The sequence below is a fragment of the Podarcis filfolensis genome, assembly GCF_964270895.1.
Source record: "Podarcis filfolensis genome assembly, chromosome: 17".
NCBI classification, from domain to species: domain Eukaryota; kingdom Metazoa; phylum Chordata; class Lepidosauria; order Squamata; family Lacertidae; genus Podarcis; species Podarcis filfolensis.
The window spans coordinates 610,211-636,248 of NC_139621.1; the positions used below are offsets into that span (position 1 = coordinate 610,211).

Here is a 26,038-nt window from a genome sequence, read left to right on the forward strand (position 1 = left end):
GGAAGTGCTCTCTCTCCCGGCCGCGTTTCCAAGGCGAGGATGCCCGTGACGGGCGGGGAGGGAGGCCAATGGGAGAGAGAGGCGGGCCTTGGCGGGAGCTGGTCCTGATGCTGCCGCCGCCGCCGCCGCCGCCGCTCGGGGCTGCGGGGTGAGGGCAGGATGGAGGGGCCGGGCGAGGAGGCTGGCGGGGGAAGGGGATGGAGGCCGGCAGGGCGGGCAGGCCTGCTGGGTGGGTCTCCCCAGGGGGTTGTCCAGGAATTGGGGCTAGTGGGGAGGGGGCCGTTGGAAGAATGGGGGATCAGCAGTGGAGGCAGAGGGAGCAGCCATGGCCACAGGCAACCTGGGCCTCCGCTTGCCAGCCCACATGGGGAAACCAGAAAGAGCCATCTGGGGTGGGGGCCGCCTTTGCCACACACCTGCACCCAAGAGGAAATTCCCCTCAGCATGTTGCTGGGCAACGAGAGGGGGCAGGCTATCAGTAGTGACCCGCTGCCTGGTGGGCAAGTGTGCTGTCACAGACGGGTGGCAGAGAGCAATGGAGAGAGGAGGCCAAGTGGATGCAGGAATAACGGCTGCACAAGACCTGGAGACCAGGGAAATGTTTGGGGCAGAAGAAGGTTCCTTGGACCGGGGACAAGGGCAGGGTGTTGCAAAATGTACTGGTGTGTAGATTTTGAGGGAGGGCCGATTGTGGATGTCCGTCTGGGGGAAATGGCAGGGACGCCAAGGAAGGGTACAGCCTTTTGTGGGTTGTGGGACCAACAGAGAGGGTGCGGTTCTTTTGGTGGCATGGCAGCTGTAGAACAGTTGGTAGGGGGCAACTAGCACTTCTTGAAGCTTATTTGAGGAAAAAAGGATTCATCCCTCTGCACCCCTCCCCCTCCCCCCTCTGCTTTCCCACAGAGACAGTGGGGACCATGGGGCTGGTGGCTTGCAAAGGGCACTAGCCTCTGCCTGTGAAGAGGCCTCAACTCTGTGACCCCCTCCCCCCCACCATCATGGAGCCCCTGAAGGAGAGGGCTGGGTGGTGTGCAGGGTACCGGGGGGAGGAGGCTGTCGCTGAAATGAGACCCTTGCTGCAAGAGGACATCGGCCAGGTGAGTGCCACCAAGACCACCCATTGGGATGCCTGATCTTTTCTACCCGCCCCCCTGTATCCCTCTTTGGAGTTGCAGAGCCCTAATAAGCCCAGCGCCAGACTTGATCCAATAGCAAGGCTCTTCTTGTGTATGGAAACTCACAATAAGTGCCGGAGAACGATAGCCAAAACACTGTGAATTCTGGCAACAGCAACAATTCACATGAGAATATTTCCTTCTGCTTTGGCTGAGGATTGGCCACCCTTACGCCCAGTTCCATTTCCCCTCTTTCTGCTGATCCTCCAGCAGCAGCAGTAACTGGGAGATCAGACCAGCACCCATCAGATTTCCAACAATGGGTGACCCAATGCCTCGCCAGCTATATTGGTAGGACCTCATTCTGCTGTGTGTGGTTTCTTTCAGGACGGCATTGCGATGGGGGTTGAGCCTACAGGCTGGGGGACAGATGACCCAGACTTAGAGGAGAATGAGGTTGGCACAGATCCTGTTCGGGTCATGATGTTGCCACTTCAAGCCCAGCATGCCATGGAGAAGATGGAAGAATTTGTCCTGAAGGTGAGTGACATATGTGGCTGGGAAGCACCTGTGAGCAGTCCTGGCTCAAAACAAGCCTCCTTGGGCGCTCCCTGTTTTTCTTGCTTCACTCTTCCTCAGTTTTGCCCTGAGGAACTGGACACCAGTTCTCCCCCTGGCTGTCCGGCCGTCCTCTCTTCTTCATTTTATGGGCTGCTACCCAATCAGTGCTAAGGCAAACTGGGCATGTCACAAAAGTGCCCACGGGTCTGATATTATGACTTCAGCTACTGCCCATTGGCCTCCTCCCCAGCTTCGCAAGGTGCAGGGAAGCTCAACAGTCACACAACCCTGGAGAAGAGGGGGAGATGGAGTAGTGTAGTCGAGGGCAAGAGGCTCTCCTCTCTGCCATGACACCCCGCTCTGAGCCAGCTCTCAGGGCCAAGCCCAACGGGGCATAGTATCTGGAAGCCAGCGAAGAGAAAGCAGCCCAGTGGTGCTCCCTCTCTCCTGATGGGGTCCCCTGGAGGCCCTCGACTGAGGGAGGCCATGGGCAAGGGAGAGAAGGCCACACAAAGTGCAAAAAAGACTGGCCTGAGGGGTCAGGAAACAGAAAAGGAGGCTGCTGCACAGGAGGAGGAGGACTGCTGCTGGGTTCAGGCAAGTGACAACTAACAGGGTGGGGCTTTGAGGGCCTGTGGCAACCCCACTGGTTGGTTAACCTCAGAATTAATTGCATGGTTTCACCAACCACTGCATTTATTTATATATTTTAAGATAGTTATATACCTTGGCAAAAAAACAACCAAAACCCACAATAAACAAACAACCGTGGCATTTATATAAGCACATTTCAAATGTTCAAAGCTTTACCATAGCCCTGTAAGGTAGGCCAGCGTCATTATTGCCCCACATTGCAAATGGCGGGCTGAGAGAATTGGCAGCACTGCTAAGGCCTACTGAGTGTGTTTATGGTGAAGTGCCAACACAAACAAGATGCAGCAAGATCCTTATTTGTATATTTACCTGTCTGCCACACTCATGTGTAATGAATTTGGAGGTCTGGCTTGTTTATTTATTTTACACCAAAAGGTGGCATGAGAATGATGGGAACGGGGACACCCACACATTGCCACCTTATCGTCTGCCCCGGTCTCCTGGGCTGCTTCACCTTCAGTGTCTGTCAGGCTGGGAGAAAAGTGCCTGGGCTAGTGGAGGTGGGAGCACCCCTTACTATGCCCCAAACATGCTCCTCCCCACACCTTATACTTAGTGGGTCAGATGCAAGAGCAACAAGCATGGAAGCCCAGGTCGCCTCTGCTGTGGCCCTGAGGTGAGGATGCAGACTAATACCCACTGACCTGGGAGTAAGCCCCATTGAACTCAGTGGGACTCTGAAAAGGTATTTATGGGATTGCCTTTGTTGCCAGAGTGTTGAGCGGGGAGGGAACTGCGTTCTGTTCCCCCTTCAGCCGTGAAGCTGAATCCACAGAGAACTCTTGGCTTTGCTTCACCAAAGCAGCCCTGGAGGTTGTTGTTTTCTTTACAGAATATTCTCAGCACTCTCAAAAGCCACATCTTCTGTGTTCCTTATGAAATGCAATGACACTTTAAAACTTCCTTATGCTTGCTGTAAAAAAATTCTCTTTAGAGCAGTGTCCCCACCCCCATTTTTAAAAAAATAAAAGAAGCATACAGAATCAGCACACATGTACATACTTTTGATACTGGGGGAACAGTTTGATTTTAGTTTACTTTTTTGAATTATGGAGACACAGTTCACTCTTACAAAAGATGAATACCATATTATTCTAGTTCAGCTCCTAGTATAATCAACAGGCAAGATCCTTTCCTGTGCCTTAGCCTCAGGCTGCACTCACATACTGCTCACTCTGCACCCAGTGTGTTCCCACCAGGGGTTGCAGAAGTGGGGTACACACATTAACCACAATCCATGCCTATCCTTTATCTACTGCATGCTGTCATTTTAAAAAAATGAAGTTCTATGTTTCAGTGTGTTTTTCCTCAAAACAGCTCCGACTGAAGTTCAAAAAGAGAACGGCCTAGCTGTGTTTTAAGCCAGTAATGTCTACACAGCCTCCGTCTTTTCTCCCGTTGTAGGTCTGGGAGGGCCGCTGGCGTGTCATGCCTTATGATGTGCTGCCTGACTGGCTGAAGGACAATGACTTCCTCCTCCATGGGCACCGGCCGCCCATGCCCTCCTTCCGTGCTTGTTTCCGAAGCATCTTCCGCCTCCACACGGAGACAGGCAACATCTGGACACATCTGCTTGGTCAGTCATGGGGCTCTGCTCCACACAGCAAGAACCTGGTGTGGTGGGGGAAGAGGAAGGGGGCAATCTGGATTAGCTCCCTTCTTCTTCTGTGTCTCACATCATAGCAAACTATTTCAGCTTCAGAATATAGCTACCATCTTCTTTGTTAATATTTTTTTAAAAATCAGCATAAAAGATACTTAACAGGTAACACAAATATGGTTCGCTGATGGTGTTTCCTGACAGTCTGCATTCTAATCACTATGTTAGTGAGCTTCACTTTTCATATACAGTGGTACCTCAGTTTTTGAATGTAATCTGTTCCGGAAGACTGTTCAAATTCTGAAACATTTGAAAACTGAAAACTCAATAGCTGACAGCTAGGCCTCAGGATCTTGCACTCAGTGGAAGCTGCGTGGCATGTTCGACTTTCGAGGCATGTTCGAAAACTGAAACACTTACTTCCGGGTTTACGGCCTTCGAAAACCGAAATGTTCGTCAATGGAGACGTTTGAAAGCCAAGGTACCACTGTATTAGTAAGCTTCAATGTTTATTGTGCAAGTACTCAGGGCAGAACATTAGACTTGTTTACCTCTGTTTGCTTGTTTATTTTGCATATGCACCTCTCTTGTGCTGCAGGGAAACTGTGTGTGAGAGAGAGATAAGGGGGGATGGGACACAGGTTCAGGTTTTTCCAGTTGACACCCCTGACTTCATGGGGAAGTGACCACAGACCGCCAGGCCCAGAGACGGCCCCCTCCAGGTCTCTATTTGTGCAGGGCTGCTGGTGACCTCTGCCTACTTCTGGCAGAGCAGAGTCATTTCCTCCAAATTCCTGAGAGGACCACCCTTTCAGTGTGGTTGGGGTATGTGGAGACACCTAGAAAGAGATGTGGGCAGCTTTCTTCTCTTCCTCTCCCAGGGTTCCTCTTCTTCTTGGTCTTGGGCATTGGATACATGATCAGCCCCAACATGAAGTACGTTGCCCCCATCCAGGAGCGTGTTGTCTTTGGAATGTTCTTCTTGGGAGCCATCCTTTGCCTCTGCTTCTCCTGGCTGTTCCACACGGTCTACTGCCACTCAGAGGAGGTTTCCCGCACCTTCTCCAAGTAAGTCTACCGTCTGCCTGCTTCACCTGCCCCCCACCCCCCCAGGTCTTCTGGGACACATGGGAAGTGGGAGACGGTGAGGAGCAAGAGTATCTTCCGTGGTACCGAAGCTCTCAAGAGACACAAGTGCTTGAGCATCAGTGGGGAGCTCTTCTCTGGCTGGCAATAGATGCATGGACGGTTTTAAGAGAGTCAAAGTCCTTGTGTTAGGGTGGCCATGTGTCCTACTTTACAGAGGACTGTCCTCTATTTCTGAAGGGCTGTCAGGGGGCATCACTTTATCTGAAGGTATCCTCTATGGGAGGGCTGCTCAGGCCATGTGTGGTTTAAATATAGAGGGAGGGGGCCCTTGAAGTTGCCTCTCAGCCAGGGTGGATTTGATTTAAATCACTAGGCAGTAAGACTTGATTTAAATTATTTTTTTACAGAAAGACTCATTCTTGCTGGTATAATCTTAATATTTACAACCAGATGAAGGCTTCATTTTTGGAATAATAAATGTTCAGAGTAGTTTTTACAGTTATATCAAAAAATACTGATTTGGTTATACTATTAGAAATACATAGGTAGATAATTATGAAATTATTGTGAGGTTTAATAAGTTAACTGTTTCTATTTGGACAACTTTTCTGCTGTACTTGATTGGAAGGAGAAAAATAATAATTTTCTTAATAACAATTTAAACAATTTATTTAACTAAAACAATAACATTATAGCATATGTATCCATAACTGATGTATCCATAACTCCATAACTGAGTTTCAGCACACATGAAAAACTTAAAACAAATCCTTATTTCCTAATGAATAGCCTTTGGACTATCATGTAACTTAAATAGAAAACTATCTTTAGAAATATTTTTTCCTCCAAAAGCATTTTATTTTAAAAATCCAATTTAAATTTTAAAAAATCCAATTTAAATAATAAAACCCAATTTTTTATTTTAAAAAATCATTGATTTTTATCCGCCCTGCCCTCAACAGTTAGCAGCACCTGCTCAGAAGACAGAGCCAGCTGGCAAGCTGTCCAAGTCTTCCCTGCTAGGGTGAGGTGGTGTTCATTTCCATTTAATTATCATAATTATTTCTTAATTTGCAGCTGTGCGTATAAGTTACCATGTGCAAATTTTATGCAGATTGGTGCCCTTCTTTTTGCCCTGTTTTGTGCTGATGTGTCACTCTGTCCTTCTGTGCTGCCATAATGCCAAGCATTGAGAGCCAGTGTGGTGTAGTGGTTCAGAGAGGTGGATTCGTAATCTGGTGAACTGGGTTCGCGTCTCCGCTCCTCCACATGCAGCTGCTGGGCCAGTCACACTTCTCTGAAGTCTCTCAGCCCCACTCACCTCACAGAGTGTTTGTTGTGGGGGAGGAAGGGAAAGGAGAATGTTAGCCGCTTTGAGACTCCTTCGAGTACTGATAAAGTGGGATATCAAATCCAAACTTTTCTTCAAACTCTTCTAGCATACAGTCCCTGTGCCTCAATGGGCTCCCCTTTTAAAGAAATTTCTAGCATGTCGATCAGCATCAGCTGGCTAGGTCTGGGAGCCCCCTTTAAATTTCCCACAATGCCCCCCAACCCAGTGCTGCCTGGGGCAGCATGAGAAATTCAAGCATCTCCCACATTGGCCTCAGCAGCACATGCCATGTGAGGGGCATCATGGGAAATTCAAGCAGCCTCCTGGTGCTGGGGGAGAGCTGCCTGCTCTGTCTGTCTACTGGCAAGCCCACCCTGCTTTCTGTTGTGCAGACTGGATTACTCTGGAATCGCCCTGCTCACCATGGGCAGTTTTGTTCCCTGGCTCTATTACTCCTTTTACTGCTCACCTCAACCCCAACTCATCTACCTCGTCATCATTTGTGTCCTGGGCGTCACGGCCATCATGGTGTCGCAGTGGGACCACTTTGCCACCCCACAGTACCGGGCCGTCCGAGCAGGTAATCATGCACAATAGTCGTTTTGGCATTGCTTGTGATGGATAGAACACACCCATGTAGTTAGAAAGCCGTAGGCATGAAAGTGCCAGAACACAGCTGGACCCTCAGAATGGATCTCATTCTGATAAATGCATTTCCCAGTTGAGATATAGTACTTCTACACCAGGAATCACTTTGGAAATCAAGCTCGGTTAAAATAGTTCTGTTTACTAGCAAAATACAAATTTTTACAGAGCAAAAGCTTAACTTGAGGGTAGTGCAAAAATACAACCAGGATGATCCAGGGTCTGGAAACCAAGCCTTCTGAGGAGTAGTTGAAGGAGCTGGGTATCTTTAGCCTGGAAATGAGACTGTGAGGAGATAGGGTAGCCATCTTCCAATATCTCAAGGGCTGCCCCATGGAAGAGGGACCAAGCTTGTTTTCTCCTGCTCTGGAGGGGAGGACCTGAACTAATGGCTTCAAGCTCCAAGAAAGGAGATTTGGACTAAACATCAGGAAGAACTTTCTGACAGTCAGAGCTATTTGATAGTGGAATGGACTCCCTTGGAAGTTGGTGGACTCTCTTTCCTTGGAGGTTTTTAAACAGAGGTTGGATGGCCATCTGTCATGGATGCTTTAGTTGAGATTCAGCACTAGATGACCCTTGGGGTCCCTTCCGAGTCTAGAAGTCTATGATTCTGTGACATGGCCAAAGTGTGCAGTAACACGTTGTTAAAGGCATTTTTCCCACTTGGAAGCTAGTAACAGGATTAGTACATAACAATGTGTGGAACTAGCGTAGCATAATGGCAAAAAGTTTAGTGGGAGAGGCAGACTTTAGTTCAAGTCTCATCCTATGGCTATAGATGAGGGTTAGCCAATCTAGCACCTCTATATATTGTTGGACTCCAACTCTCTTCAACCCTGACCACTGGTCATGCTGGCTGGGAATGATGGGATCTGGAGTCTAGCAATCTGAATTCCATGGAATATTTTAATACCTATTTTTAATACTATCCTCTTTTATTTTATACTGTTGTAAAATGCTTAGAGATTTCATTTACAGTGAAATGGCATACAAATTTTAATAAATAAATAAAATAAAAATACAATTAAAAAGCATACAGCATCTAGCACAGTACAGTACAATTGTTACCACAGACAGAAAATAATTGAGGGGTCTGTGAAGACCCCTAGCAATTTTCAAGTGGTCCTGGTGCAGGAGCAGGGAGTCTGGGAACCATTGGTCTAGATAATTCGGCTTCTTTGTACATGCTCTTCTATTCTCCATATTTGACATTAAACTTTAGTTCCAGGATTGAGACCAGATAAGGCCTTCTTTCTATTAATCCCTGAGAGGAGCTCATCCACACAGTGAGCTTTCTTATTTCTTGGACAGGGGTGTTCCTGGGCCTGGGGCTGAGTGGCTTGGTGCCCACACTCCACTTCATGATTGCTGAAGGATTCATCAAGGCCACGACTGTGGGGCAGATCGGCTGGCTCTTCCTCATGGCAATCCTCTACATCCTGGGCGTGGGCCTGTACGCTGCCCGAATCCCCGAACGCTTCTTCCCGGGCAAGTGTGACATATGGGTACGTGTTGTGTGGGAGGAACTGGCCTTTGGGGTGTCTAAGGGCAAGATAAAAACTGTGAGTCTGAATTCCCTGCATCTTCATGTCAAGTTTGGAATATCTCCTTCCTCAAGGGACAGTAAAGCTCAGAGTTGGAAGGCACACTTGGCCACAGGATGTCAAAAGGATCAGGGGATTCAGAAGCCCTTTTTCTGCCCTAGACCCAAGATAATAATAATAATAATAATAATAATAATAATAATAATAATATTTTTTTATTTATATCCCGCCCTCCCCAGCCAAGGCCGGGCTCAGGGCGGCTAACAAGCAATAATAAAAATAAGTTGAATAAATACAACTTAAAAACAAAATTAAAATACATTAAAATATTGAAACATTAAAATATTAAAATGTAGCCTCATTGCAGGCAGGAGGAGAAAGGAAAAGAAAAAAGAAAGAGGGGGAGAGAATCAAATTGGCTCCAAGTCAAAGGCCAGGTGGAACCACTCTGTCTTACAGGCCCTGCGGAAAGAAATCAGATCCTGCAAGGCCCTGGTCTCATGAGGCAGAGCGTTCCACCAGGCCGGAGCCACTGTTGAAAAGGCCCTGGCTCTGGTGGAAGCTAATCTAACTTCCTTAGGGCCCAGGACCACTAGGGTGTTGCTATTTATGGACTTTGAGGCTCTCCGTGGGGCATACCGGGAGAGGCGGTCCCGTAGGTACGAGGGTCCCAGGCCCTGAAGGGCTTTAAAGGTCAAAAGCAGCACCTTAAATCTGACCCTGAACTCTACCGGGAGCCAGTGCAGTTTGAAAAGCACTGGGTTTGAAATACTCCCATGGCAGAGACCCCGTGAGGAGCCTCGCTGCAGAATTCTGCACCCGCTGGAGTTTCTGGGACAGCTTCAAGGGCAGCCCCGCGTAGAGTGAATTACAGTAGTCAAGCCTGGAGGTGACCGTCACATGGATCGCTGTGGCCAGGTCAGGGCGGGAAAGGTAAGGGACCAACTGCTTGATGCGGTGAAGGTGGAAAAATGTCACCTTGGCTGTTGCTGTAACCTGCGCCTCCATGGAAAGGGAGGCGTCAAGGATTACACCCAAGCTCTTAACGGAAGGCAGTGGCACTAACGGGGCCCCCGCAAGAGAAGGGAGTTGGTCCCTCATCCCCATGCCATCCCGACCCAGCCATAGGACCTATGTCTTCGAAGGATTTAGTTTCAATCGGCTCCCACAAAGCCATCCAGCCGCAGCTTCCAAGCATCTGGCCAGTGGGTTCGGGGCCGAGTCGGTGTGGCCACCCATCAGCAGATAGAGCTGAGTGTCATCAGCATATTGGTGACAGCCCAGCCCAAAGCTCCAGACAATCTGGGCAAGGGGGCGCAAAAAGATGTTAAAAAGCATCGGGGAGAGGATTGTGCCCTGCAGCACTCCACACACCAAGGAGTGGCGCCACGACATTTCCCTCCTTAGTGCCACCCTCTGACCTGACCAGAGATAAAAGAGCACTGGCTCGATCCAGTTGTCTACGGAGATCATCTGTTAGGGCAACCAGAGCCGTCTCGGTCCCGAAACCAGGACGGAAACCGGACTGAAATGGATCTAAAGCCGATATTTCCTCCAGAAACCTACCAAGCTGTTCAGCAACCGCTCTCTCAGTTACCTTACCCAGATATGGAAGATTTGAAACTGGGCGGTAATTGGATAGGTCTAAAGGATCTAGTGAAGTTTTCTTTAAGAGCGGACACACCACTGCTTCCTTCAATTCCCCTGGGAATGTCCCCGTGCCAAGGGACAAATTGATAATTTCAACCAGGGGGGTCCACGCGACATCTGGACACGCCCTAATCAGCCAAGACTGGCACGGATCAAGGAGGCAGGTGGTGGGCCTACCAGCTTAGAGGAATCTATCCACATCAGCAGGGAGTATCCAGTCGAAATGGTCCAACACTGGACCTGAAGTCAGTCGAGGGGCCTCCAGTTCAGTCACTGTATCTAAACTGGCAGGGAGGTCACAGCAGAGCAACAGGACTTTCTCCGCAAAAAAGCTCGTGAATGCCTCACAGCTGTGGGTCGAATTTGTGCTTAAATTTGGTTGTCCTCCTAAGGACGTTATTGACTTAATTATTCTAAAAAGTTGTTCCGGGTGAGAGCCAGCGGATGCAATGGTAGCTGCAAAGTAAGATTTCTTAGCAGCTTTCATAGCCATCTCATAGGCTTTCATAAGCGTCCTCTAAGATGTTCTTGAGGCTCCGTCACGAGTCCGTCGCCATACTCGCTCTAGCCATCTGAGATCCCGCTTCATTTTCCGGAGCTCCTCAGTAAACCAAGGGGCCCGGTTTCGACGGGGTCACAGAGGGCTCTTAGGCGCAATCTCATCAATGGCTGCCAAGAGCTGGTTATTCCAGTCCTCAACAAGGTCATCTAATGAGTTGCCAGGAGGAGCAGGGTCCCGCAAGGCCTGACGGAATCTATCAGGATCCATCAGCCTTCGCGGGCGAGCCCAAATAGGCTCGCCACCCGAGCAGGGGAGGAGCGGAAAGTCAGTCTTGGCTTTCAGAGCGTAGTGATCAGACCATGGCACTTCCACAGGGGGGAGCATGATCGCATCTATGCCAGCCCCAAAGATCAGATTCAGCATGTGGCCTGCTTGATTAGTGGGGCTCAAAACAAACTGGGAGAGCCCTAGTGTTGCCATGGAAGTCACTAGGTCCAGAGCCTGTGAGGAGGGAGCGGCATCGGCATGGACGTTGAAATCTCCCAAAACCAGTAGGCTTGGGAACCCCAAGGCCCAGCCCGCCGCCACCTCCAGCAGGTCTGACAGGGTCTGAAGAATCAGATTTAGCAACACTGGCACAAGGAAGCCCCACCATTTTGTGATATTAATGCTTGAATTTATTTAAGCTTCCTGTAAACCAAGAATGGGGAACCAGAGGTTGTTGGATTCCAGACCCACCAGCTCCAGACAGCACAGCCAAGGGTCAGGGGCTGATGGGAGCTGTAGTCCAGCAACATCTGGGGGGTCATGAAGGCCCCATCCCTGATCTAAAATACAATGCAATACAAAATGAGACAATGCAATCGTTATACAGTGGTACCTTGGGTTACAGACGCTTCAGGTTACAGACACTTCAGGTTACAGACTCCGCAAACCCAGAAATAGTACCTTGGGTTAAGAACTTTGCTTCAGGATGAGAACAGAAATTGCACGACTGCGGCGGCAGCAGGAGGCCCCATTAGCTAAAGTATTACCTCAGGTTAAGAACAGTTTCAGGTTAAGAACGGACCTCCGGAACAAATTAAGTTCTTAACCAAGAGGTACCACTGTACCTGAAAAACCTGGCCTGGTTGAGAAATAGCTAAGTGTCCATTAGAGTTGCTTCTTTCTGTCTCTCTGGGCAGAAATCTTGCACTTTTGACAGCTTCACAACAGTCAGATGTTCAACTGGTCTGGCTTTTCTCCCAGCATGGAAAAGCATTGATGCAGTAAGCTTCACTTTAGACATTTCTGTCTGTTGTGGAGCTGTAAAATGCAAAGCAAATTGGCCAGAATGAATGAAGCAATTCTAGTGGCATTGCAGCTTTAGATGGTGCCTCAGCAACGCCTACTTCTGAGTGAACATAACTCACACAGTTTAATGAAGAATACAAGTAGCTTAGGCAGGGTACCTTTTAAAATTAAGCTCTAAACTGGGAAGCGAAGCATTCCTGGCTTCTCTGGGCCATTGTTTCCCTCCAGGTTTTTTGTTTAAACCCGTTGGTGGGTTTAAAGTAGGGATGGGGGAACGGGAACCTGTGTCCCTCCAAATGTCATTAACCTCTGACCCCCCTTGGTCCCAGCCAGCAGGAGCAGTTGTTGAAGATGATGGGCTTGTAGTGCAGGTTCCCCATCGCTGGTTCACAGGGGTTGGGGGGAAGCAACTCTCCAGCCGGCAAGCCTCACGTGGAGAGAGCCCGTGCCATCAGAAATCCTGGGTTCAGCTTCTTTCTCTCTTTCTCTCTCTCTCTCCCCCCTCCCGCTCCCTCTTCTTCCTGCTCCAGTTCCACTCCCACCAAATCTTCCATGTGCTGGTGGTGGCGGCTGCTTGTGTCCATCTCCACGGGGTCTCCCAGCTGCAAGCGTTCCGCTCTTCCTTGGGGGGCACCTGCACCGAGAACACTGTGCTCTGATAGCCTTCCTAGAGCAGACTGACCACCTCTCCTGGACAAGGGCAGCCCTTCACACTGCACTCCGTATGGACCAAGAGGACAGGGCCTCCCCCCCCCTTATTAAGGGCACTGCACCTGTTTGAGGAGGGGGCTGTTCCTCCCTTCTCCTTCCTTCCTTTGAAGAAAATTGCTGTGTCTCAGATCTTTTTATTCTTGGGGGCAGGGGCTTCCTTTTCTCCCCATCAGGGCAGCTCTCTCGTGTGTGCACACACATGCACAAAATGCCAGAAGGTATTTAAATTAGGATGAGGAACCAAAGCAATGGAAACAGCTTAGGACTCCCCTAGCCAACCCCGAAGTTTCTGAGAGTGGGATGGGTGCAGGGGGCCTCTGTGTGGGCCAAGGGGATGCTGCTGTTATGGTATGAAGGTCCAAGGATGGGTCTGACAAGGCCTTAGTGTGTGCGTCTGTGTGTTCAATCAGTATTTATGAGGGATTTGTTTTAAACTGGCCACTAAGGGAGCATGCACTCTGCTCAAAAGCACAGCAACCCCTTTTTTTGCTCAAACTGAACTCTGATCTCTTTGGTCAGGCAGGACTTCTGGCTTCCATGCCCAGCCCTCCCAAGGAAATATATGGATTGGTTTCTGAGAAGCCCTCTAGGTAAAGGCCGGGGGCATCTTAGGGTCTTGGGTCAAAGGCCAATGGGGAAGAGCCTTCGCCAGGCTGAAATCAGTGCACAGCAGACTTGCATAGTTGTCATCCTGGCAAGGGAAATAATCAGGGTGGGGATGGATGCAGCTGTGGGCCCCCAAGTCGTCCCTCCTTATTCTGGGGAGTGGGGTGCCTAAATGTGCTACGGGGCAGGCAGGAGCCAGGATTCCTGGGCTCTGCAACCTGCTAGAAAAGATGTATGGTAAACACTTTTTTTGGTGGGGGCAGGGGAGGGCAAGCTATGTGGATTTTGTCTGGGAAAATAAGAATGCCTTTTATGCATAAAGGGATCAATGTCTTAGGCAGGGGAAAGCCTTCCTGCACAGACATAGACTGTGACCTCCACCCCTTCACCAGCATTTAATAGCCCAGAGATGGGCCTGTGGAGAGCAATCCTGTGCCCAGCACTTTTTGTCACAGGCCCTCTGCTTCTGCACCCTCCACCCCACAACAAACAGCAGGAGGTCTTCTTTTTCTCCACTGCAAACAGTGGTGCTGGGACTTCTTTGATTTAGGGTGTTTGGCAGGTGAAACACACCTGAAGGGGCTCCACTTCATTTACCTTTATAACGAAAGGCCATCAGTCCATGCACTTGCTGAAGAATCCTCAGCCCTTTGCTCCTTGGGGAGAAGAGGTGCAGATGGCAGGGGCCAGTGTCTGTATTGGGGAGGAGGGCACTTTCCCCCTTTGTTCATGCCCGGCAACCCAAATTAGAAGGCCAAGTCGCTCCAATATCATTGACCTTGTTGTGTCACAGCCTCCTGGGAATGCAAGCTGCTCAGCAGCTCTCTGGATTGGGCTGCACAGTGGGAAAGCAGGATATGGATCTCCTAATTTGGGAGTGCTGTGCAGTGTGCGCCCAACACCAGTGCTTCAACTCTGCGAGAGAGGAGCACTGGCAGAGGAAGGGGGTGGGGGGGTGCGGTCCGCCCTGGCTGTCATCCCTGAGGGGGGCTGCCCCTGCGGGCACAGCATGTATGCCGCTGTGGGTGCTGGAGCAGCTAGCTCCGCCTTTGGACAAGAGTCAAGGCTACGGCCCAATGGACAAGTCTGAAAGGGCAGGCGGGTAATTCTGAGATCTGAATCTTATTCTCTCTCTCCTGCTCTGCACAGTTCATTTTTACGTATGTTAAAGATGCAATGCACAAGGAATGGGATGGCAAGAGGAGGCCCAAAGATATCCTGGATTCTGTTTTTATGGTGAGAGTGAAACCTGACCCCCACAGGCATGGAGCAGCAGGAGGAGGTGGCTTGGAAAGAATAGTCCTTGCAATTCTTTGTGCGACTCCTGCCTCTGCCTTATATTGAACAGTTGGGAGGGGAATGGTGGCATTTAAGCTAAGGCCTCTCCTGCTGCTTTTTGAATATATGACACTGCCACCTTTCTTTCGTTTGGCAACTCTAGCCAGCTTGTAAGGAGTAACGAGGCATGCTTCGCACCCCATTTGCCTCCATGCCGGGTCTGCTGGGAGCATGTGGAAGCACTTTAATCATAAAGATAATAATATCTAAGTTGGTGGCACCTCCCCAGGCGAGATGGTACATGTTAACATTACAGAATGAAGAAATCCCTCCTTTTGTGATGATATTTGTTTTTGCCGGGGGGGGGGGTGATGAGAGAAGAGGCATAACTTAATGCAGGCCCGTGATTTTGGACCCATAAAGCAGATACTGTGAAATAGCTGTATTGTGACTTCCCAGTTGTTTGACAGCCCCTTTGTTTTTTGCAGTCCCAGGCAGGCAGCAAAAGCAGGTTTACCAAGGGAGATGGGACCGCATTTGGATTGGAAATCACAAGCCGGGTAAACCAGACTTAATAGGACATAATTGTTGGCAATAGCTTCCCCTGATACGAGGTTAAATGTCCTTTTCAATTTATTTTTCAATCTGATTCCCTGCTTCCTGCTCAAGCTCTGCTCTTTCTCTGGAGACTGGCTTTGATTTTGTGAATTACTTACCACAGTGTGAATTTGCAGCTGGCACCAGAGTCAGACTCATAGCTGTCAACTTACAGATTTGAAAATAAGGGACCAGCAGCCTTGAAAATAAGGGATCAGCAGCCAAAATTAGGGATTTTAGACAACCAACTGAAATACGAACTTAAAAGGGACCAGATAATTTTGGAGAGCACCGCCGGTTTTTAGCCCTTCATTTCCAGAGGTCCTTGTGCTGCAGTGAGCCAGCAGCTAAAATTCTCCAGAGAAAGAAATTCTATTTATTATTGTTCTCCATATGGATTTTCCAAGGACTGGTTCTTACTTTTCCAGTAGGTAGTTTGCTCCAAAGCAGGGCCTTGTCTGCATCACTATGAAAACCCGGTTGCTCTGCACATAATAAACCGAAGTCTTTGTGAACCACTCACTCCATAAAAGCATTTCTTCCTAACCCTGACATCTCTGCTCCAACGCTGCTCCACAGTGCCCCTCCCATCACCTCTCCAACCCAACTTTTGTGGGAAGCGCCAATGAGCGCACCTTCATTTCTAAGAGTTTGGTTATTTTTCTACTGGCCATTGTGATAAAAAAATCTTAGAAGCCAGACACTTTAAAAAAATTGAAGAAAAAATGTGAAAATATTTGAAAGTGTAATAAAAGTTTGTTTCCCTAATTTCAGCCTGACTCAGTCTGATTCTTTGATTTGGTAGGTCTGTTCATGGGAATTTGATGTCTGGGGCCTCCATCCCTTGGGGCAGGAAACCTCAGAATAGCAGGTGCTGAAGCCAAGGGCAGGGAAGGGCAGCTTCCGGGATGCAAAGGCTTCCTGGGGAGCGCCTTGGCATCTGGTTCCCACTGTGGGAAACAGTGTTGGTCTGGAGAAGGAGGCCTTTGATCCACGGAGGCTTGGAGGATCAAGTGGTCATTTAGTTCAGCAACCCCCTCAGTGCCGCTAGTCAAAGGCACACTGTCTTTTTCATCCATTTTGCAGAACCCACTGGGATAGCCTCCTGACTGTGGACTTATTTATTCTATTTTTAAAACACAATGCTAGTTCTCATCTACATTTTATTTTACAGGTTATTATAGTGTTGCACAAAGTCCTTTTTCTTTTTTTTGGTTAAATGTGCTGCCTGTCCATTGTTCTGGACTCTGGAGGAATCTGTCAAGCCCTGGCTAGGATGAAGAAAACTTGGGAGTATGCTTTTGAATTCTGCACAGCAACAGGAAAAGGTGCCAAATTGACATTCTGGTGCAGGGAAGATTCCGTAGCACAAGTGTGTCCCCCATTAAAAGAACTGGCAGATGTGATTTCAGAACTACTGGCAGTCATCTTTGAGAATTCCTGGAGAACAGGCGAAGTCCCGGCAGACTGGAGGAGGGCAAATGTTGTCCCTATTTTCAAAAAGGGGAAAAGAGAGGACCCAAATAATTACCGCCCAGTCAGTCTGACATCAATACCAGGGAAGATTCTGGAGCAGATCATTAAGCAAACAGTCTGTGAGCACCTAGAAAGGAATGCTGTGATCACCAATAGTCAGCATGGATTTCTGAAAAATAAGTCATGTCAGACGAACCTGATCTCATTTTTTGACAGAATTACAAGCCTGGTAGATGAAGGGAACGCAGTGGATGTAGCCTACCTTGATTTCAGCAAGGCATTTGACAAGGTGCCCCATGATATTCTTGTAAAGAAGCTGGTAAAATGCGGTCTTGACTATGCTACCACTCAGTGGATTTGTAACTGGCTGACTGACCGAACCCAAAGGGTGCTCATCAATGGTTCCTCTTTATCCTGGAGAAGAGTGACTAGTGGGGTGCCACAGGGTTCTGTCTTGGGCCCGGTCTTATTCAACATCTTTATCAACGACTTGGATGATGGACTCAAGGGCATCCTGATCAAATTTGCAGATGACACCAAACTGGGAGGGGTGGCTAACACCCCAGAGGACAGGATTACACTTCAAAACGACCTTGACAGATTAGAGAACTGGGCCAAAACAAACAAGATGAATTTTAACAGGGAGAAATGTAAAGTATTGCACTTGGGCAAAAAAAATGAGAGGCACAAATACAAGATGGGTGACACCTGGCTTGAGAGCAGTACATGTGAAAAGGATCTAGGAGTCTTGGTTGACCACAAACTTGACATGAGCCAACAGTGTGACGCGGCAGCTAAAAAAGCCAATGCAATTCTGGGCTGCATCAATAGGAGTATAGCACCTAGATCAAGGGAAGTAATAGTGCCACTGTATTCTGCTCTGGTCAGACCTCACCTGGAGTACTGTGTCTAGTTCTGGGCACCACAGTTCAAGAAGGACACTGACAAACTGGAACGTGTCCAGAGGAGGGCAACCAAAATGGTCAAAGGCCTGGAAACGATGCCTTATGAGGAACGGCTAAGGGAGCTGGGCATGTTTAGCCTGGAGAAGAGGAGGTTAAGGGGTGATATGATAGCCATGTTCAAATATATAAAAGGATGTCACATAGAGAAGGGAGAAAGGTTGTTTTCTGCTGCTCCAGAGAAGCAGAGGACACGGAGCAATGGATCCAAACTACAAGAAAGAAGATTCCACCTAAACATTAGGAAGAACTTCCTGACAGTAAGAGCTGTTCGACAGTGGAATTTGCTGCCAAGGAGTGTGGTGGAGTCTCCTTCTTTGGAGGTCTTTAAGCAGAGGCTTGACAACCATATGTCAGGAGTGCTCTGATGGTGTTTCCTGCTTGGCAGGGGGTTGGACTCGATGGCCATTGTGGTCTCTTCCAACTCTATGATTCTATGATCTCTTCCTCTATTTATTGATTTTTCCACATTTTTTGTCCCACTTCTATACCGCCCTTCCTCCTAGGGACACGGGGAGTTTCACAACGAGGCGATCCCTCCCTCCCCTCCAGACCCATTTATTCCGGGAAGCCCGCCGGCGCCCGGGCCGAAGGCGAAGCGAGAGCCGCCCGGCGCCGGCGAAGGCCTTCGGCCCTGCGGAGGAGAGAGCGCCGCCTGGCCCGGGGCGGGGCGGCGCTTGGGGAGCCATGGCGGCCGCCGGCTGGTCGGCGCGGGTCACGGCGCTGCTGCGGAGGATGAACTCTTTCCACGGAGCAGGTAGGGCCACGACCAGAGGGGCGGCCCGGGGGCATCTAGTCCAGCCCCTGCGACGCAGGACTCCTTTGCCTCGCGGGGCTCGAAGCCACAACCGACAGAACTCTCCCCGTCGCAGGGTGGTGGGCGGCCCTTCCCTGGAAGCTTCGGCAGAGCTTGGCCGGCCCTCGATTAGGGATGCTTGAGCTGAGATTCCTGCCTTGCCGGGTCGGACTGGATGACCCTCAGGGTCCCTTCCCACCCTGTGATTCCATGACCTCTAATTCCAGTTCACTCTCTCCCCTCTCTCAGGCTCCATAGCAAGCTCGCTGCTTTTCCAATTGCCCACAGCCCTTTGCAGTAAGGAAGGGGGTCGAAAATTAAGACAGCGGCCAACTGAGAAGATCCATAAAAAAGCAACTGTACAAAAGGAATTCTTTTGCCAATAATATTTTTTTTGGGGGGGGGACCAAATTTTGTCCTCACATTTTGGTGGGGGCACCAAATGACCAATATCTGCTCCTGGCCAGGTCTAGTTCATCGGGACTCCACTTGACAAACCCTAAAATAGGCACTCCTTAGTTTTAAAATATAACAACAATAGGATGAAAATTGCCTGCCCCAAAAAGCAATAGAGAACAAGAAAAATAATGTTATATGTCAGCAGTGTTGTTTGGGGAGCAGGGCAAGCACTTTGAATATTGCCATAGTCTTATCACCCTGACAGAAATAAACTCTTGCAGTCTATGATTGCTATATACATGCTTTTCTATGAAATTCAGGCTGCAATCTTACTTGTGTGTAGGTGCTTCTGAAATCAATGAAACCTTCTTTTGAGTAAACATGTGTAAGAAAGCAATTCCAAGCTGAGAAGCATTTGCCCGTGTCCAAAATGCCTTTCCCTATCAAAATGTTGTTGTTGTTTAGACGTTTAGTCGTGTCCGACTCTTCGTGACCCCCTGGACCATGCCAGGCACTCCTGTCTTTCACTGCCTCCTGCAGTTTGGTCAAACTCATGCTGGTAGCTTCCCTATCAAAATAAACTTTTTAAAAAGAGTCCATGTTATTGCTTACGCTGATCAGAGATGCTGCAAAGCAGCAGAGGCATAAAAATTAAAATATTTTTTATATACTTAAATATGGCCCTGCTCATAGGAACTAGGACTTGGCAAAATGATTACAAATTGACAGCTTCATCCCCTTGCAGGTTCTTCGAAGGCTTTGTGCCTGCCATTTATGGTTGCTGGACAGCAGGTGGGCCACGTGCTGCCCTCTGTAGCCAAATATCTCTGTCAGTATCCAGCTGTTTTCTTGGTGTCTTGGGGTGATGGTGTGCCTGCTTGCGTGGAACTTAACAAGAAGCTGGCATCCTCTCAGCAAAGAACAGATGCTGTGGAAGAAGTACTCAGGGAAATGAGAGCACAGCAAGACTTCCCTTGCCTGAAGGAGTGGAGAGAGGAGGTGAGATTACCAGGCACCCAAGGAAGGCGAAGGGCCATGTGGCACCCATGGGAATACTGTAAGGGTCAAGTGGGAGGGACCCAGGGCTTCCATTCAGGATACTAGCTCTGGGAGGAAGGAGTGGTTGGGCCAATGAAACAGTTGTCCATGAACCAAAACTTGCTTTCGTTGCAGCTCTACAGTGTGATGCCCCATTTTTGTGACACGCCTCTCTTCAGCATGGAGCGCTCTGCAACTCGTGAGTCTGAAAAACCTTTGACTTCCTTGCTTTGTATTCCATTGATATGAGACACGATTCATGCAGAAGTAATTAAGAGAGACCTCCTAGAAGCATTTGTCCAATCCCATCCATGGTAACAGTTAGGAGCACAGCTAAGAGCTCAAGTGCAGATTTGTCCAAATATCTCCTTTTTTACCCTGCTGGAGAAATCTAGCTTCTGTGCTCTATAAAGGACTATGTGCAGTGAATGAAACATGAATGCAAGTCCATTGATTTTAGTGGGTCTACTCTGGGTATGATTTAAGAATAATAATTATTATTTATACCCCACCCATGTGGCTGGGTGGTTGGATATCACCCCAGTTATAATGTTTGTCCTTGAAAATGAGACAGCATTCAATGTGAAGTGGGAGGCTTCTGTTCCAATCCTGACTTGGTCAACTGTTCACTAGGTGGTCTCAGACATTGTCACAGACTCAGTTCCCCATCTATAAAAAGGGATAATACTTTACAACCCAAGACAAATTCTTAAGGTACTAAAGCCTGATTGCTTCATTCCTTTTCAGAACTGCCTGCTTTTTATCTCCAGCCAGGACTGCGTTGTCTGCTTACTGCTTGCAAACTGTTCTGCGTTCATCTTGCTTTGTTCTTCCTAGTCATCTGGGCTTAGGGGTTGAGCACCTGGAAACACATATCACAGGGAGGCTTTCCCTTGAAATTTGTTGTTCCCAGTTCCCTCTATTTTTACAGAATGAGAGTGCACTGGTTACTCTCTTCAGTTCTTTTTCTGCCCCGTCCACCCTCTGAAACTCCACAGGTTTCCTTATGGGGAAAGGCTTGAAATTCACACATCATTTCAATAAAATGATAACTCCAGAACTGCAGCACTTCAGGAGATCTGTGGGGCTTTTGTGGGCAGTTGAGGTTTAGTTTTGATCCAGTGCTTTTTCTGTGTAGCTTCATTTAGCAGCTGTTCCAGGCCTGTGAAACCTTGTCAGGCATCTTAATATAAGCTGGGAATTTTGGAAATGAGATGTTGATAGTGACTTCCTCTATAGAATGACTACAAAAGAAGCTAAAGAATATTGCACAGCAAAAGTGCAAAGTAAGTGCATATTCAATCTTCTCACCATGCATTTCCTTTTCACTTGCAACTCTGGCTGTGTTCCTGGTGCCTCTCCAATACGGCTTTCCTGTCATTCTACGGAAGAAACTCCTATTCTCTAAGCAGTGTTAATTATCTCAGCCTTCATCAGACTTCCTCAACCTTGGCCCTCCAGGTGTTTTTGGCCTACAACTCCCATGATCCCTAGCTAGCAGGACCAGTGGTCAGGGATGATGGGAATTGTAGTCTCAAATATTTGGAGGGCCGAGGTTGAGGAAGCCTGGCCTACATAATACGCCAAGTGTTTGGGCGGTGGTAGGGGGAAGGTCGGCCCACTCCTGTACTCTTTTTGGGGTTGCATCTGGAAATGATTAACCTGGACAAGTTACTTTTGTTTCTCTTTTGCACCCAGCATTGTTTGGAGTGAAGCGCTATGGCACCCACCTGAACGGCTACACTTGGCGCAATGGGCAGATGTTCATGTGGTTGGCCAGGAGGGCGCTGAGCAAACTGACTTATCCTGGCTTGCTGGATAACATGGTAAGAGATGAGATGGAAAAGGCAACAGGTCTGCCTCTTTGATGTGAGATTTGGGAGCAGCTCTCAATAATCAAGTGTTCTTCTATGGGGCTGGTCAGATAACAGCCACAGGGAATAGTGAGCTAAAAGGCTGAATGCACAAAACATGCACTGCGCGTCTCTGCCCCTGTATGTCTAATAAGGTAGAATCTGTCACACACATCCTTCTATTTTGCGAATTTTACAGTGAAGAACGAGTTCAACTTATTTTGCCGCTTTTATCAAAATTTATACCCCTACAACATTATTTGGAATCCTCCCCCGAAATTCTACGAAAATACCTTCTGGAAGATTCCTCAAGCTCAGTATCATATGAGGTGGCCAAATTTTGCACTTTAGTAATCAGGAAGCGTAAATCCCTTGTGTAATCTTTTTTTTTCTTTTCTGATGTTGTTGTTGATTTCTTTTTGTTTGATCTTGTGGTGTTTAGTGTCACTGGCTTTTGCCGCAATAAAACTTGAACTTGAAAAACATGCACCTGTCTGGTAAGTGAATGAGTATTTCAGCATGAGCCATTTCACCAGGCGGCTTGGTGCCCAGCATTAAAGGTGAACTCCTTCTCCCCACTCTGCAAATTGAGGCACAAGATAACAGACAATTGGGGATCATCATCCACTAAATGGGTAGTAAGCTTACCAGGTACTAGGGCCAATTCGGGGGGAGCAGAGCTGCTTTGTGCCCATTTACCATAGTAGCTCAATATTAATCCCTCATTTCGCTCGCCTTAGGCTGCTGGGGGCATTGCATCAGGGTTGGGTGTCAGAGAGACGCTGATGAAGGAAAGCCAGGAAGAAGCTTGCATCCCCGCTTCTCTCACTGCACTTGCCAAAGCTGCCGGAACTATCAGGTAATATTAAAAAGCTACCTCAAGTTCAGGAAAATGCAGTTGTGTAGGTAAGGGGAAAATTAATATTTAAAAGCCAGGGCCTGTATAAAAAAGGCTGTTTGTATTCTGTGCCTCTGCAAATTTGTTGTATGAGCACAGACACTTCAAGCTTGTATTTGAGAATTCCAGCTATATTGTAGAAAGCCACCTTTTCATTGGTGCACAAGGAGTATGTGGCAAGGCCTCTGGTGCCAGGGCTTAAGACTGCCAACTCTGACTGTGATCCTTGAGCAGCACTTCCTGTTCTGTCCCACCAGCTGCCTTGCCCATTCATGATTTGCCTCCTTTTGCTTCTTACAAACTAATCCTAACTGAGCTTAATCATGAAAATATCTACCATAGCTTAGGTATATTTCCAATGTGCCTCAAGTATAGAAAGCAGATTGCCTTCATTTCTCTCCCTCTCTACCAGCTTTTCCAAACATCAGTAGGAATCGATGAAGCAGAGAGTCAAACACCAGAATCACTGTAGCTATTCTGGAAAAGGCAGATTCTCAGTAATTCAGATCAAAGTTTACCTCCCTCCCCAACCAAATAAGAACCTAATGCAACTTGTCTCCACAGTCATAAATACTGCTGAACTCTTCCCCCTGCCTTCTCCCACCCCAGCTACACCTATGAGGGTGCACAGGGAGGCATCTATGCTGAATGCCAGTTTGTATTTGACCTGAAGTTGCCTGAAGGTTTTGTGCCCCAGGTGGGAGACGGAGAGGTCCAGCAGTTCTACCTCTGGCCACTTGAGAAGGTTGGTAGGTGTAACTTGACTTAGGGCAAAAAATGACTCTTTTTGCAAATCAGAAGTTGATACCGCAGAGAATTACACTGCAAATTACAACAATGGGTTAAGGCCTCCCACTAACATGACTTCCTCAAAGTTACTCGCTTTCATAAAACCACCTGTCAAAAGCTCTAATTGTTGGTTAGGGTTATAAATTCCTGTGCCTGTATAAGAAATAGTCCAGAGAGGGATGGTTGGTAATTTGATAAAAGAATTTTTGAGGTAGTGTAATAATAATCTGAGAAGCAGTGTGGTAATTATGTATAAACTGCAATAATTCCATAGGCTGCTGGTTGACTTCTGAATTTGGGTCTCTTCCTCCTCCTAAATTCACATAGCCTAGAATTTTGTTTGACTGGAAACAATTATCCACCAGTGGACTTTGTGCTTCCTAACCAAGTTCACATTCTTAATAAGACACAGCTACCCTGTATAGGTGGGTTAAACCACAGAGCCTAGGACTTGCCGATCAGAAGGTCAGCAGTTCGACTCCCTGCGACGGGGTGAGCTCCCGTTGCTTGGTCCCTGCTCCTGCCCACCTAGCAGTTCGAAAGCACGTCAAAGTGCAAGTAGATAAATAGGTGCCGCTCCGGTGGGAAGGTAAATGGCGTTTCCGTGCGCTGCTCTGGTTCGCCAGAAGTGGCTTAGTCATGCTGGCCACATGACCTGGAAACTGTATGCCGGCTCCCTCAGCCAATAAAGCGAGATGAGCACTGCAGCCCCAGTCGGCCACGACTGGACCTAATGGTCAGGGGTCCCTTTACCTTACCCTGTATAGGGTGAACACAAAGTAAGGTCATGGCAATTAGCATGCCACCTCCTAGTGAGAGAGATATGTGAACTGTAAATACAGTGGTACCTCGGGTTAAGTACTTAATTCGTTCCGGAGGTCCATTCTTAACCTGAAACTGTTCTTAACCTGAAGCACCACTTTACCTAATGGGGCCTCCCGCTGCCGCCGCGCCCCCGAAGCATGATTTCTGTTAACATTCTGAAGCAAAGTTCTTAACCCGAGGTACTATTTCTGGGTTAGTGGAGTCTGTAACCTGAAGCATATGTATCCTGAGGTACCACTGTATTCCTCTTCTGCAGGTGAAAGAGGCCATTGGATCTCCAGATTTCAAGCCCAACTGTGCAATGGTGGCTCTGGATTTCCTTATCAGACATGGCTACATCCAACCTGATGGAGGTAGGCTGCAGGAGAAAGGTGGCTTGTCTGGTAAGAGGGAATTTATGTATGAGGGGCGAGAAGGATACAAGAGCAAAATATAGCAGGGGCTCGCTCTGTATAGGTATGCATGCATCACTGCACCATGGCTAGAAACAGACTCTTTTAATAGATTTCACTTTTCTTTCAGAACCTCATTATGTAGAGCTTGTGGAAGGGCTACACCGAACACTCTAGAAGGAAAAGGCTGTCCTTGTGGTTGATACAGAGGTCTTCTCTGTTGGTTGGTTTTTGCTGGACCAGTAATCATGGCATGGACTTCAGTTGGATTCAACAATGGCTGCCCCAGCAGAGTAATGTGCAGAGCTTGTAGCTCAACAGGTTACTATGGTATAGTAAATTAATGTATTTCTACACCATTGTTATATATAGATGTTCCCATAAGTGCTTCATAACTGAACAAGGGCCAGGAGTGCACCACTTCTTCCACAGGCCTCAGCTATGTTAAAAAAACAAAAACCTATTGCCCATTTCAACATTTAATTAAAAAAAAAAGTCAACCAAAAGGAACATTTTGTGAAAGTGAGGGACGGGTGAAGGGAGACAGTCAGCAGCAAAATACTGTACAGGTGGGTGCTCCTTGAAGAGCTCATTCTGACTCATTGAAACGAGTCAGCATCGTCTTGTGCAATGCTTCACGATAGGACTCTGATGCTACCGCCCCGTAAGAGCTGCCACGGGCCCCTAAGCCAGAGCCACGCACTCGTGTTTGGGCCTAGGTAGAAAAGAAAAAAGAATGTGCATCAGACATTTTTAGAGGAACAGCTTTTGTCCCAAACCACATTTCACCCAGAATGTTAGGACACCCCACTGAGGTCCCTTCCTTGCCTACAACAGACTAATACCACCACTTTGTACTTCCTTCTGGTGCAAGTTCTCCTCAACATACTGCCAAAGGGCCTCTTTCTCAATTGTCCTAATTCCCCATGTGCTGAGGTGACCTTTTCTGAAGTGGGGGCGATGGTGATGGCAGGGACAAGAAAGCTATGCCTGCAAAACTCACACCAAGCAAGAAAGCCCAACTACTTCCTCCCTACCTCCCTTATTTTAGGTTGTTTTTGCAAAAATGGGGAAGTAACAGGAAGACTAAATGCTCCTCAAAAATACGAGCACTATACACTTTGCTTTATCCACAGTAACTTGAGCAAGGTATTTTGGTACCTCAATAGGGGCAACGATCCCCTGTTTCTTGCGACCCAAACCACTGCCCTCTTTCCAGCCCATGGCTTGTAGCATGCGACTGCCAATGTTGTCACTGCCAAGTCCATCCCGCGTTGGTTGTTCAAAATCCCTGTTGTAAACGAAGGTGGGAGAAGAGAGGAACATATTCAGATGCCCTGCCCTCTAACTTTGCCAACTGAGCAAAAAGGAAATAGCATGTTGCACAGAGGACACTTAAGGATGTGTCACTATGGGATAGAAATGCCTC

The 26,038-nt window shown here is 48.1% G+C and overlaps 3 protein-coding genes across 13 annotated transcripts in view; 2 read left to right on the forward strand and 1 right to left on the reverse strand.

Annotated features, from left to right (window-relative positions):
- Positions 1-389: 389 nt before the first annotated feature.
- Positions 390-12,827, forward strand: LOC310752250 (adiponectin receptor protein 1-like). 4 transcript variants are annotated; one of them, XM_083592247.1, is made up of 7 exons: positions 390-644; positions 1,503-1,655; positions 3,735-3,906; positions 4,812-4,998; positions 6,745-6,932; positions 8,312-8,505; positions 12,520-12,827. In XM_083592247.1, the coding sequence occupies exons 2-7, from the start codon at positions 1,515-1,517 to the stop codon at positions 12,646-12,648; spliced, it is 1,011 nt and encodes a 336-aa protein (XP_083448373.1). In that variant the 5' UTR covers positions 390-644; positions 1,503-1,514; the 3' UTR covers positions 12,649-12,827. The 4 variants fall into 4 exon arrangements, with proteins under 4 accessions (XP_083448373.1, XP_083448371.1, XP_083448370.1 ...); XM_083592245.1 differs by lacking the exon at positions 390-644 and adding an exon at positions 964-1,097; XM_083592244.1 differs by lacking the exons at positions 390-644; positions 12,520-12,827 and adding an exon at positions 964-1,097 and having other exon boundaries at positions 8,312-8,823.
- Positions 12,828-16,331: 3,504 nt separating this feature from the next.
- On the forward strand, positions 16,332-24,963 carry LOC310752254 (uncharacterized protein). Its single transcript, XM_083592259.1, is given in 10 exon segments — positions 16,332-16,509; positions 18,126-18,257; positions 18,259-18,376; positions 19,560-19,813; positions 19,988-20,051; positions 21,551-21,678; positions 22,446-22,564; positions 23,213-23,348; positions 24,474-24,570; positions 24,740-24,963. Coding segments are annotated over 10 exon segments (1,128 nt in total). The 5' UTR covers positions 16,332-16,476; the 3' UTR covers positions 24,787-24,963.
- A 109-nt stretch (positions 24,964-25,072) lies between these two features.
- RBM10 (RNA binding motif protein 10) overlaps positions 25,073-26,038 on the reverse strand; it is a 53,680-nt gene continuing 52,714 nt past the window's right edge. For all 8 annotated transcript variants that reach the window (XM_083592114.1, XM_083592113.1, XM_083592110.1 and 5 more), the window contains exons 23-24: positions 25,771-25,900; positions 25,073-25,324 (exon numbers count right to left, since the gene is read on the reverse strand). In XM_083592114.1, coding sequence (XP_083448240.1) covers positions 25,199-25,324; positions 25,771-25,900 — 256 coding nt within the window. In that variant the 3' untranslated portion in view covers positions 25,073-25,198. The remainder of the gene's footprint in view (positions 25,325-25,770; positions 25,901-26,038) is intronic.

Bases quoted from the DNA above. Each gene is read 5' to 3' on its own strand.
- LOC310752250 (XM_083592244.1), top strand. From the start codon at position 999: ATGGAGCCCCTGAAGGAGAGGGCTGGGTGGTGTGCAGGGTACCGGGGG. The intron at 3,907-4,811 runs GTCAGTCATGGG...TTCCTCTCCCAG, and splicing joins CATCTGGACACATCTGCTTG to GGTTCCTCTTCTTCTTGGTC. The intron at 4,999-6,744 runs GTAAGTCTACCG...TCTGTTGTGCAG, and splicing joins GTTTCCCGCACCTTCTCCAA to ACTGGATTACTCTGGAATCG.